This window comes from Babylonia areolata, chromosome 21 (genome assembly GCF_041734735.1).
Source record: "Babylonia areolata isolate BAREFJ2019XMU chromosome 21, ASM4173473v1, whole genome shotgun sequence".
NCBI lineage: Eukaryota > Metazoa > Mollusca > Gastropoda > Neogastropoda > Buccinidae > Babylonia > Babylonia areolata.
In genome coordinates, this window is record NC_134896.1 from 42,741,271 (window position 1) to 42,754,273 (window position 13,003).

Below are 13,003 nucleotides of genomic sequence, written 5' to 3' on the forward strand. Positions count from 1 at the left end.
ATTCATTAGGAATGTACTCAGACAGAAACTTTCATCTGGAGGCATAAATAGATATTGTGGACAGATTTACAGCTGAGCGTAATCAAGCAAAAACATGGTGGACAGATTTACAGCTTAACATAATCAAGCATAAACAAGGTAGGCAGATTTACAGCTGACATAATCAAGCATAAACATGGTGGACAGATCAACAACCTGGTGGAGGGATTTTACCACTTAGCTGAACATAATCAAGCGCAAACATGGTGGACAGATCAACAACCTGGTGGACGGATTTTACCACTTACAGCTGAACATAATCAAGTGCAAACATGTGGTGGACTGGTTTACAGCTGGACATTGTTATCACAAAAAGATGGAAGCAAATATAATCAACATATAAAGAAATGCGGCATAGTTGTATATTTTTTTTTCGGTGTAAAAATGGATTTAGCACAATTATGGCTGGCAGTTCTTGTTTCTGAGGAGTTTGCTTGTCTCTGTTCAGACATGTGTCTGGCTCATCTTTTCCTTCTTTCTTTTTTCAAAACCCTATTCTGATCGTGTTTCAAGTGTGACTCAGTATACCTGATGTATGCTGAGAACAGAACTTGCCCCTTTTATACACTGCTTTTTCTTCCACATTTGTGACCACTAGATTTGCGCTCTTACTGGATTTTGAGATTTACAGACAAGTGCTTTCTCTCCACGTCTGTAACTGCCTTTTCTCACAGACAAGAGCATCTTACTAGTGGATAAAGCTAATAATAATACTGATTTTGTTTCTTAGGATATATTAGAATAGCATGAGCTTAAAAATATTAGCAATTAAGAAGAAGAAAACAAGCACACTTGTATGCACTCAAACACTAGTGTCACCAGGACATGTCATGGGAGAGTGTGACTGAATTTTGTAAAACTGAAATGTCTGCAGCCAGGGTCCCTCCCATGGTAAATGAACCGTAATGTGGGTTCAGCACGTGACAGAAAGCAGAACTTTCCTACTCTTGTATTGTTGGTCACAGAGTTTGCCAATGATTCTTTCATGAACGAGCAAACAGCGAAACATAGCACTGAAAGCAAACTATGTTTCAGGGAACAAGACAGATCTGCTTGTATTCGCCACTGTTTGTTAGGACAGTAGACTTAGAAGAGCCTTGGTTGGGAATGCAAAACTGGCTTGTGTAAACCAGGTTATTGTGTTATTCGTACTTGTGTTAAGGGGACTCAACTGTATTCTACAATGCTACATTCAAACAGAAGATTATTGATCTTGTGGTTCATTCAAGCAATTGGATAACTGCTTTTGCGCTGGGTGTTGACAAGCTTATGATCTCAGCAGCAAGAGTAACTAGAAAGTGTGATTTTCTGTTTCTCTTCCTTCTTCTGCATGTAAATGTTACACTGTCTGCAGTTTGTACTTTCGTTACCTATGGTCCCCTTGTTCAGAAGTTGCCTTTGAGTTGTGTTTGCTCATACTTTGACAGAGATGAATTTTTCTTGATTTTTATTATTTTAATTCCAGGGTGTGTTTGGTGAACAGGAGCACTGTGTCAATTAGAAAATACAAGAAGATAACTGTTTCTGCAGATTAACAAAGACAAATGTAGGCTAGTTGAGAGTGGAATCATGGCACAGACTGGGTTACATTACATGCAAGTCAAAACATAAGAACTGGCAGAACAGAAGTAATTTTATTGGTCTGTTTCTTTTACTTCTGAAGACTTTCTGACTGGCCGTGGTGCTGATCTCCTCTCTGACAAAGGAGGTGGTTGAGGTGTGGGTGGAGTGCTTTGCCCCTGAGCCCCAATCTCCTCCACCAGGAGTGGGGTGCCAGACAGGAGGCCTGCAGGAGCAGCACTGCCGACAGGTGTGTCCCTGGACAGGTCGTTGTGCACCATGGTGTCCAAGGACCCACTGCCCCGAGGCCCCACGTCCCTGGAGTTGGAGTGCTGTGAGTGGTTGTTGAGCATGTTTCCTTGGGGCATGTTGATCAGAGGACTGGAACAGATCTCGGGCAGACTGACCCGACTGTCTCGCCCATCAGAAGCCTGAGAACTGTGGCGGAGGAATGGGGGCACGCGAGACTGGAGGGACGTGTCGGAGAGGGAGGGGTGAGGAACAACGCTGGACTGTCGGATGGGGGTGTGGCTGGCAGCAGCGTCACTGATAAAGGCCTTGGGGGTTGAGGCCAGGCTGTCTCCCTCATCTTCCTCACCACTCAGTGATGCCTCCGCTATAGCTTTCCATGTCTCTGCTCGGATCACAGTTCCCTCATCCCCACCTGGCAGACAGACAGATCAGGTCGGCAATAACTCCATCACCAGATATGTGTAATGCTGCTGGTGTCAAATAAATCAAACCAGCTACCAACATCTTGGAGTCTTCTCAGCCAACCCATACACTGACACAGTGACCTTTACAGGCGATGGTTTCCTCTTCCTGACTTATGGCTGTCAGTCAGGGCAGGTTTCCTTGTTCAGGCAGTTCCTGGTGATATAAGACACCCCATCAACATTTGCCACATGATAATCACCCAGCTGTCATGACACGTACTGGCACACTTACTGTCATCATCACAACATTTGCCACATGGTAATCACCCAGCTGTCATGACACATACCAGCACTCTTGCTGTCATCACAACATTTGCCACATGATAATCACCCAGCTGTCATGACATGTACCGGCACTCTTACTGTCATCATCACAACATACGCCACATGATAATCATGAGGGACTATGGCATGTGCTGAGGGGATAAGGAATTGATGAAGGCATCGTGAGCGTGATAGAAGCCCTATACAAGAATTCCAACAGTGCAGTGCTCCTCAACAACCAACTAGGGGAGTTTTTCAAAACGACCGTTGGTGTCAGACAAGGCTGTATCCTCTATCCTGTGTTGTTTAATCTCTTCTTGGAAAGGATAATGCAGGAGGCACTGGAAAACCATGAGACTTCTATCTCCATTGGTGGCAGACGAATATGTAACCTCCGGTTTGCTGATGATATAGATCTGATGGGGGGAACGAACGAAGAACTGCAGGAACTTACCAACAGACTTGTTGATAGAGCGGAATGGAGGTCAGCACAGATAAATCCAAAACTATGGTAAACAGCGTGAACATGGCCCATGTCACTATTTTCATGAACGGAGAACAACTGGAAGATGTCGGGAACTTCAAATATCTAGGAGCAACCCTGACAAAAGATGGAAGCAGCAAAGCAGAAATAAGAATTTGCATTGGCACAGCCACTGCAACCATGACCAAACTGAACAGAGTGTGGAAAAGTAACATCCGATTCTCCACAAAATTCAAACTCTACAAAGCCCTGGTAGTCTCCATTGTACTGTATGGTTGCGAGGCATGGACACTGACGGCCGAAACTGAAAGGAAGATCCAGGCCTTCGAGAACAAATGCCTGAGGAAGCTCCTCCAAATTCCCTGGATCGAGCACAGGACCAATGAACATGTACGGAGCAGAATTGAGAACCTTGCTGGACCTCAGGAACCTCTCCTTGCAACTGTGAAGAGACGCAAGCTGATATGGTTTGGACACAACACTCGACACACCAGCTTGTCCAAAACAATCATGCAAGGCACCATCGAGGGCGGGAGAAGAAGAGGAAGACAGCGGAAGAACTGGCATGAGAACATCAAACAATGGACCGGACTCCACACACGTGAGCTGCTGCCAGCAGCTGCCGACAGAGACAGATGGAGAAGGGAGGTTGCGTCTGCGGTCCTCAGGCTTCCCCCAACGACTACTTTGTAGTTATGGGCCTGAGGTTGAGATTGAGGTCATGACACATACCGGGACTCTGCTGTCATCATCACAACATTTGCCACATGATAATCACCCAGCTGTCATGACACATACCAGCACTCTTACTGTCATCACAATATTTGCCACATGATAATCACCCAGCTGTCATGACACGTACCGGCACTCTTACTGTCATCACAACATTTGCCACATGATAATCACCCAGTTGTCATGACACATACCGGCACTCTTACTGTCATCACAACATTTGCCACATGATAATCACCCAGCTGTCATGACACGTACCAGCACTTTTGCTGTCATCGTCCTGCAAGGCCAGCAGGTGGGAGGACAGGGGGAAGTGGGCCTCTGACAGCAGCTTCTGCAGCGTTTCATCACTCAGTTTGGGGGGGTTGACCATCAGCTGGGCACGGGCTGACTCCAGGGTTCTGGACACAGAAGGAGAAAGAAAGAAATGTGATGTTAATGTGGGTTTTTTTTTTTTTTTTTTTTTTTTTTTAACTCCTGTATGTATATAAAGTGAGTCTGTGCAACAGCCCTGTTTTTTGTTTGTTTGTTTTTTTTGTTTTGTGTGTGTGTGTGTGTGTGTGTGTGTGCATGTGTAAAGAAGATGGTTGTTTAGTTTTGCAAATTCAACAAGAAAAATAAGAAAAAGAAAAAAAAACAAACAAACACGACACTGTTCCATCTCTCCATCTCGCTATTTTCAGTCCAAAAAAACAAGCATGAAGTAAGGTGCTAAGTGCACTGATCTAATTCTGATTGGTGCCGGTGCCGGTGCCAGTGTCTGAAGGAGTGTTCACCTGGCAGAGTCCACGGAGTCAGGGGTGTGGGCGGGCAGGGACACGCGGGACAGGGAGCGCACACAGTCCTCCAGCAGGCTGTCCAGCTGCTGGTCTGTCAAGGCTGGGGTCTCCGTCTGAAAGGTGTCATGATTGTTTCTTTACCACCTTTTGTACTTTGTGTGTCCTGATTCTAAAGTAAATAACATCCATGTAATGAAAAAATCCCTCCCAAAATCCCAACATCTGCTATGTTTTGATTTTGAATAAATAATATACATTCAACATGACATGAATGGGGGGAGGGGAGGAGGAGGGGGGTCTTAAATTCTGTGTGTCCAAACACAAATCTATCATTCTGCGAAATTTCACTGTCAGGAAAACTTATAATGTGGAATGGCTGGAAAAATAAAGAGCCAAAAAACCTCTGGTGTGTGTACAATTTGTGTTTTTGTGCTTGTGTACATAGCCTGTATACATGTGTATTTCTGATATAAAATCCTTTATTTTAAAATGCCCTTGGCTGTGAATTCTGAGCAATTACAGACGCAAAACATAGATAAAAGCACATTAACCTATGTACATGTGTCTGTCAATTCAGAAAAGGATGAAAAACAAACAAGGGAATACTCTATGTTGTGTGTGCTATATCTCAGACAGATAGTCATGGCAGAATACAAAAACACAAACACATCCTGTTCATTTTTGAAACATCTGTGACAGTCCATCCAAAACAGTTTGTAACAATAAAAAGCATTTTCCAATCAGACAACAGGTACTTGAACTACAATGTGCTGAAGGTGATATCCCCTCACTCAAATATCTGGGGAAAAAACATGGCTTAATGGTATTTCAGACCCTTTTTTTCCCATATTCAAGTGATATATGCACCAACAGTTATGTTGATGAGTGACCTAAACATTTAGATCAATTCAAAATCTTACTTTTGTTTATTCACATTTCCAGACCGCACGATTCATGAAACCTGTGGCTTGTTTTCTTGACATCCATGTATTTTGTCAAAATCACAGTGCAATGAATGGCACCTGTGTATTCTGTCAAAACCACAGTTCATCAAATGACATCACTGTATTTTCTCAAAATCACAGTTCACTAAATGACAACTTCTGACCTAATTTTTCTTGTGACTTCCGACTCATTTCATCTTGTACATTGACATATACATACTAACAATTGTTTTTGTTTTAAAGCATGTTTCAGAAAGACATATTCACTAATGACTGTTTAACAGTGTCCAACCTGAAAGACATGTTAACAACTGTTCAAAAATGTCCAGTCTAAAAGATGTTAACAACTGTTCAAAAAAGCAATGCCCAACTTAAAAGAAATGTTAACAACTGTTTAACAGTGCCCAACCTGAAAGACATGTTAACAACTGTTTAACAGTGTCCAACTTAAAAGACATGTTAACAATGGTTTAAAAATGCCCAATCTAAAAGACATATTAACAACTGTTTAAGAATGCCCAACCTAAAAGACATGTTAATAACTGTTTTAAAATGCCCAGTCTAAAAGACATATTAACAACTGTTTAGAAATGCCCAGTCTAAAAGACATGTTAACAACTGTTTAGAAATGCCCAGTCTAAAAGACATATTAACAACTGTTTAGAAATGCCCAGTCTAAAAGACATATTACTAACAACTGTTTAGAAATGCCCAGTCTAAAAGACATATTACTAACAACTGTTTAGAAATGCCCAGTCTAAAAGACATGTTATCAACTGTTTAGAAATGCCCAGTCTAAAAGACATATTAACAAATGTTTAGAAATGCCCAGTCTAAAAGACATATTAACAACTGTTTAGAAATGCCCAGTCTAAAAGACATATTAACAACTGTTTTAAAATGCCCAGTCTAAAAGACATATCACAACTGTTTTAAAATGCCCAGTCTAAAAGACGTATTAACAACTGTTTTAAAATGCCCAGTCTAAAAGACACATCACAACTGTTTTAAAATGCCCAGTCTAAAAGACATATTATTAACAACTGTTTAGAAATGGTCAGTCTAAAAGACATATTATTAACAACTGTTTAGAAATGCGCAGTCTAAAAGACATATTATTAACAACTGTTTAGAAATGCTCAGTCTAAAAGACATATTATTAACAACTGTTTAGAAATGCTCAGTCTAAAAGACATATTATTAACAACTGTTTAGAAATGCTCAGTCTAAAAGACATATTAACAACTGTTTAGAAATGCCCAGTCTAAAAGACATGTTAACAACTGTTTAGAAATGCCCAGTCTAAAAGACATATTAACAACTGTTTAGAAATGCTCAGTCTAAAAGACATATTAACAACTGTTTAGAAATGCGCAGTCTAAAAGACATATTACTAACAACTGTTTAGAAATGGTCAGTCTAAAAGACTAACAACAGTACTGTCCAAAGACGCCCTGTTTGGATGATACCTGCACAGTCTCTGAGTTGTGAAAGGCCGCCAGCTGATCCTCAATATCTTTTAATGAAGCCTTGAATTCTCTTTCCTCTTTGGTTTCCATCAGAGCTTTCTCCCCATACGACTCAAAGTCCACTTCTGCCCGTGCTCCCACTCGTGTGAACAGTCGCTGCTGTGAGTCACAAGCCAACGTGCACATGTGCCAGCAACTATGGCAACATAAAATCTTTGCAAGCAAAAATCTTAAAACAAACAAAAGGACACAGGGAAATGTTTGTGTCAAGAAAATGCTAAAAGTGACACTTGTTGTGCTGAAGAAAATTATGGGAATTAATTTTGAAAAGCAGATTAGAAAAAAAAGAAGCTAATAAAAATGTGACAATATATTTCTCTAGGATGAGGTTTAAATGTGTATAAGTCAATGCACTTAACACAACAAAATGTGTACACAATGCCAAAGACAAAATAAAGATATTTCATTTTCTGTATTTTCTGAAGTGTGATGTATTGTGCAGTGCATCATGACACATGTGACTCAGAATACCACACATAAACATATACGCACATGCACACACATACATACTGACACACACAAGATTCAAGTTTCAAGATTTCATTTCCATTCACCCCTTACAAATAAAGAACAAATCCAACATGAAACATGAACAAATACTTAACTAAACTGTACCAACAAAACTCATGCAGTGAATATGTCAGATTCTAGAAATGCAAACACATGAATATTTTAAAGAAAATGATAAAACCACCTTTTACACTGAAATGCTCATTGAAATAGTTCTAACTATGCAGCTGGGTTTATTGTTTAAATTGCAAACTTATGCTCTTTCTAACCGGTATTTGCCATGTTTATAGATTTTAAAAGTAAAAGCAAAAGTTTTCTTGAATTTGAAGACATCAGTCTACAGAAATGATAACATGACCTGGGATGAAGAAAGCGTTGGGGAATCAAATCATATCGTAAATCATTATAATGAAGACATTCCATGATGAAATGAAATTCATCTCCAATCATTGACAAATTACATTTTGAACATAATCTTTCATCATGTGGTATATCATGATAAACATCAGATTTAATAAGTGCATGGACATAAGCATTTAGTAAACAAGATATATATTCCTCTGCTGTACACTCAGTTTTGATTTTATTTTATTATAAAACAAGCATCTACTGTATGCATCAAGTTCATTCCTGCAGTTGATAACAAAGTATTTCCCTAAATATCTCAAACATGACTACATATTGTTCTTATGTTTGAACAAAAGTTCCCTCTCCCATACAAAGTCAAATCTGCATTTTACTCAAATTTCTTAAATCCGACTAAACCATCTAGATTGGATGAGACCTTTGTCATGTAAATTTCTCAAGGTTTGGTAAACTCTGAATGACAGTTTTGAGCTTGGAGAATGTGTGTTTTATCGAAAAATTAACCATTTGAACAAAAACTAAAACAGATAGTGCGTATCTTTCTGTTTTCCCCATAAACAAAGCAACTCTTCCCGTTTTCCCCATAAACAAAGCAATTCAAAGTATTATGTTTTAAACAAAAAATATACTTTAAAAAATTGAGTTAAAATTCATTGATGAGAGTTAAGCTTTCATATCCCCAGATTTCACAACCATACAGTAAAACTGGTACAATCATTTTATCAAATAAATCTAACATTACATGAACAGGTTAATCATTTGTTCCTAGTACATGACTTTAGTGGCCTTGTCATATGTAGATTTATTGCATTTTGCAAAGCTAAAGGTCTCTGTAAAATCAGATCCTACATATTAGAAAGTGTTAACAATTTGAACAGCTTCTCCTCCATATCTGAAAATATATTCAGATCTGGTACGACCAAATATCATACCATGGTAATTTTTTTGTTTTGTTTTTAGCTGCCCTATCATCTGTGTCTGTTTCAGTGGCTTTACTCCCACACCACTCATTCCGAGTCCCCCGTATACGTCCACACCTGGGTTTATCTGCTGCAGTCCCAGTGTTGGCAGTCCATAGAGAACCACTGATGTTAGGTCACTGTGAGACCAAACACCAGAGGAGACCCTCAGTCACTTAGGTGGTGTTCAGTTGTGCTTCTTCTGATTTAAGGTACTGACAACAATACTGGCTTAGTTGTGGATCAAGACTGAGTAAGTGTCTTTCCCAGAGTGGAGACTGCCACCACATCCCTCCAAGTCCAACAACAGTCCCCCATGAATCTACCGACACTGAAGACATTGATAAGACTCACCCCAAGCGCGTAAGTGGAGGGGTATTGAAAGTGAGGTCAACATGACAGCAGGCCATGAAAGGCCACATAATTCAGGACTTTTTTGATACTGATGATGAAGAAGGATGATGATGATGATGATGATGATGATGATGCTATGGAGGTCCATTTAGGTTGGGGAATATGTGACAAGGCTGTACTCTATGCTTCCTGTCATAATGATATCCCGGCATCAACCAGGCCCAAGAAATACAGACACTTGCAGTTTTGGTCAGGAAATTAGAGCAACACACCCAAAGACACATCTATGAAGCCACAGTGGCTGGTGTAATTTTTTAATTTTGTTGGATTGACTACAAGTTTCCATTCACAATAATAAGCATGTAATTTGTGAAAAGCATTCTTAAATCCTTTATTGTGGTCTGAAAAAAACAAACTTGTATCATCTGCATCCAATAAAATAATAAAATAAATATTCAAAGGCATGCAATAATTATCTGTAAGATATTCTTCTAGATCATCTAAAAATATTTAGAACAATACAGGTGACAAATTATCATTTTGTCAAACCCCAGTCAAGCCCTTAGAAATTCCAAAGTAGTTCCTCTTTTTTAATAAACACACGATTTTATATTTCTATACACATTCATGATCTCTCCCAATATTTTGCACATTCATATTTTGCTTTGAAAGTTTAAGCCACAAAGCACTATGCCATATTGAGTCAAAATCTTTTTTTTTTTTTAAGTTAACAAAAGCACAAAATAATCTTTTGTTCTGACTGAGAAATGTATCCACATAATAAAACAATTATCTAATGTAGAGTGATGTTTCTTAAAACTGGCTTGATTTTCCTGAAGTATGCCAGTTGTTTAAAGAAAAGTGGACAATTCAGAACAAAAGTAAACAGCTTCCCAATACAGCTTAATTAACAAAGTTAGGCCTCTGTAGTTATCAGTCATATTTGTTTCCTTTTCCCACAAAAAATGGACTTTATACAGCTGGTCATCCACACTTCTGGTACATCTCCTCAATTTTAAATTTCAGTAAACAGTTTGCAGTATAACTGAGTTTACTACATTTTACATAATCTGAACAAATATTATCTATTCCCACTGCCTTCACACTTTTTATTATGTCAAGAGCGGAGTCTGTTTCACTCTCTGTCAAAGGTCTGTTAAGAACATCTATACTAAAATCAGGTATGAACTCAAATGTGTCATCATCATGGATGTTGTCAAGTGTCACTTGTCAAACATCATTCAAGTTTTTAGAATGTTCAAACACATGATCTAAATCTACTGGCCAGTCAGTTGTAGGAGACTCTTTCACTTCTTTCCAATAATCTTTGGGGTTGTCTTTTCTCATTGTTTTTGAATTGTTATGCTACTTTTTCTTTGCTCTACAAATAATTTTCTGCTTACTTTTTTACATTCTTTGCTGGAAATGTTAAGAAGGAAAGTTGTTTATGCTTACAAGCTACTTTACTTCAAAGGTAAAACCTTCGTTTTATTAAGCATTTCTATCAAACCAAGGTTTGTTGGATGACTTATAATGATGTTTTCCGGTGAACTGATGTGGTGCCAAAAGCAGATTTTTCTGCACACACACACACACACACACACACACACACACACACCCACACACACACCCACACACACACCCACACACACACACACACACACACACACACACACACACATCCTGGTGTAGCGTCCTGTTCTGACACCACTGCATTCAACAGCTGCACTGAATATGACTATCAGTGAGTGATGCAGGCTGTACAACTATAGCAGTGGACAAAAAGTGAATGAATTATTAGCAGTATACACTGTGAGACACATTCTTGGCACTCAGACAATGCGGTCTAATGAGAACTGGATAAAGTGACTGTGTGAGAGGGGTGAAGAGGAGGGGGATGGAGACTGAGGGGGCGTGGCCTCACATCCATGTTATCACTTGGAGTAGTCACAATGCATAGTCTATTTGTCTCTCTTTTTTTTTTTAAATTGTGGTTGTTCTAGTATAATTTGTGTGTACAGGTATTATCCATTTCTCCAGAAAATATGACAAATATATGATATTATGGTGTAAATTACCTGACTAATGTTTGTAATGAACTAGTTGAAAATGTGACAAAAACAAAACACTGTTTTGAAAACAACAGCATGTCACTGAAAATGTATGAAATTGGAAAAAAGATCATGTGTTTTGTATTCTTTATTCATTTACCTTTCAGAAAATATATACTTTTATAGGTCTTTCTCCAATAACAAAGATCAAATATTTTTTTGAAAATATGTACCCGTTTCTTGGGAAAAAAAACCCTGGCAAATAGGTTTCACTTAAATCTTATTTTCCTGGCAGCAAAAGGGTTAAGTTAACAGAAATATCAGTGTACAAGTAAAACATTAAAACAAAGATGAAACAGTACAGGCATCATTTGGTGGATTTGGCCATCATTTTGTCGTTGAAGTAATCTTCACTTTTTAGGTCTCTTGTGATTGGTTCTGGTTTTCTGAGTGCTTCAGTCCCCTTGGATTCAGACAGAAGGAAATGGTGGCAAGTTATAAATGCATTGATATGTTTGTGTGTGTGCATACACATACATGTCTTGGTGTTCAGTCCTATACTGTATTGATTTTGTAGTTTTTGTTTTTTGTTGTTGTTTTGTTACTTTTTCTTCTGATTATGTATGGATTTCTGTTGCTGTTATAGATCAGGCCTTTGTTTTCTAATACCTTGGTCTGAACACAATTCATTTCTTTCTGTTGATCTTGTCTTACACTGCGTGTGCACAATGTGAATGATATACTATGTGAATGGAAATTATGCTTTGTTCTGTTCAATAATAATAGTGAAGACAAAAAAAGAAAGAAAAAAAGAAAGTCGGGTGAAACAGCATCAGCGTGTATAGTGAGCTTGTGATGACGGAGGGCTGACCTGTGGGGCATGACTGAGGGCGCTGCTGGCGATGGAGCGGAAGTCCTCCTCAGGCAGGATGGTTTGCAGTCTCTGGTCGATGGCCGTCAGTGTGCGCAGCTCATTGTCAGAGGGCAGGAACCCCTCTCCAGGGGAGATCACCAACTGGTAAGGGTTGTCTTCTTCCTGTGTACACCACGCCATATTGTCCATTTATTTCACAGAAACAAAGTGTATGTGAGAGGGGGGATTTCGGTCATGTTCCAGTGTACATTCACCAATGTTAAGCAGACTGTGAATGGTGTGGGTATGGGTAGGTATCAAATGTCTTGTGGACAAACCAGTGTCATGGAAGTGGTGGGAGTGACATATATTTTGCATAATCAAAAAAGTATGTATGATGAATGTTTGCCAGACAAGCAACACACACACACACACACACACACACACACACACACACACACACACACACACACACACACACACACACACACACACTCACACACACACACACTCACACACACACATACACACACACATCTGAAAATGTTACCAATATAGAAGTAAGTTTCTTTTGTTTTACAATGGTGTAGCAGTTGGATTTATTTCATTTTAATCTGATAACTGGAGTCATCATTAGAGAACAAAGGACTATCAGAACCATTTGTTCAAACTTTGCTCTTTTTTATGTGTGTGCATTTATATCTAGAACCCTAAAAAATGGTCTGATGATCATAATTTTGTCAGAAGAGTTAAGACTTTCTGATGTGACGGGGTGGTAAGGTGGTGTTAGAGAAGGTGAAGACAGGTAGAAGGTGTTAGCAGAAGAGAGCTGCAGCCAGGCAAGGTAGACTCGGGAAGGCGGT

The 13,003-nt window shown here is 39.2% G+C and overlaps 1 protein-coding gene across 3 annotated transcripts in view; it reads right to left on the reverse strand.

Annotated features, from left to right (window-relative positions):
- Positions 1-112: 112 nt before the first annotated feature.
- The window catches only part of LOC143295898 (uncharacterized), a 30,178-nt gene continuing 17,287 nt past the window's right edge, over positions 113-13,003 (reverse strand). For 2 of the 3 annotated variants that reach the window (XM_076607576.1, XM_076607575.1), the window contains exons 10-14: positions 12,159-12,323; positions 6,988-7,146; positions 4,572-4,687; positions 4,054-4,196; positions 113-2,263 (exon numbers count right to left, since the gene is read on the reverse strand). In XM_076607576.1, coding sequence (XP_076463691.1) covers positions 1,674-2,263; positions 4,054-4,196; positions 4,572-4,687; positions 6,988-7,146; positions 12,159-12,323 — 1,173 coding nt within the window. In that variant the 3' untranslated portion in view covers positions 113-1,673. The remainder of the gene's footprint in view (positions 2,264-4,053; positions 4,197-4,571; positions 4,688-6,987; positions 7,147-12,158; positions 12,324-13,003) is intronic. The other variant, XR_013057089.1, reaches the window with a different exon arrangement.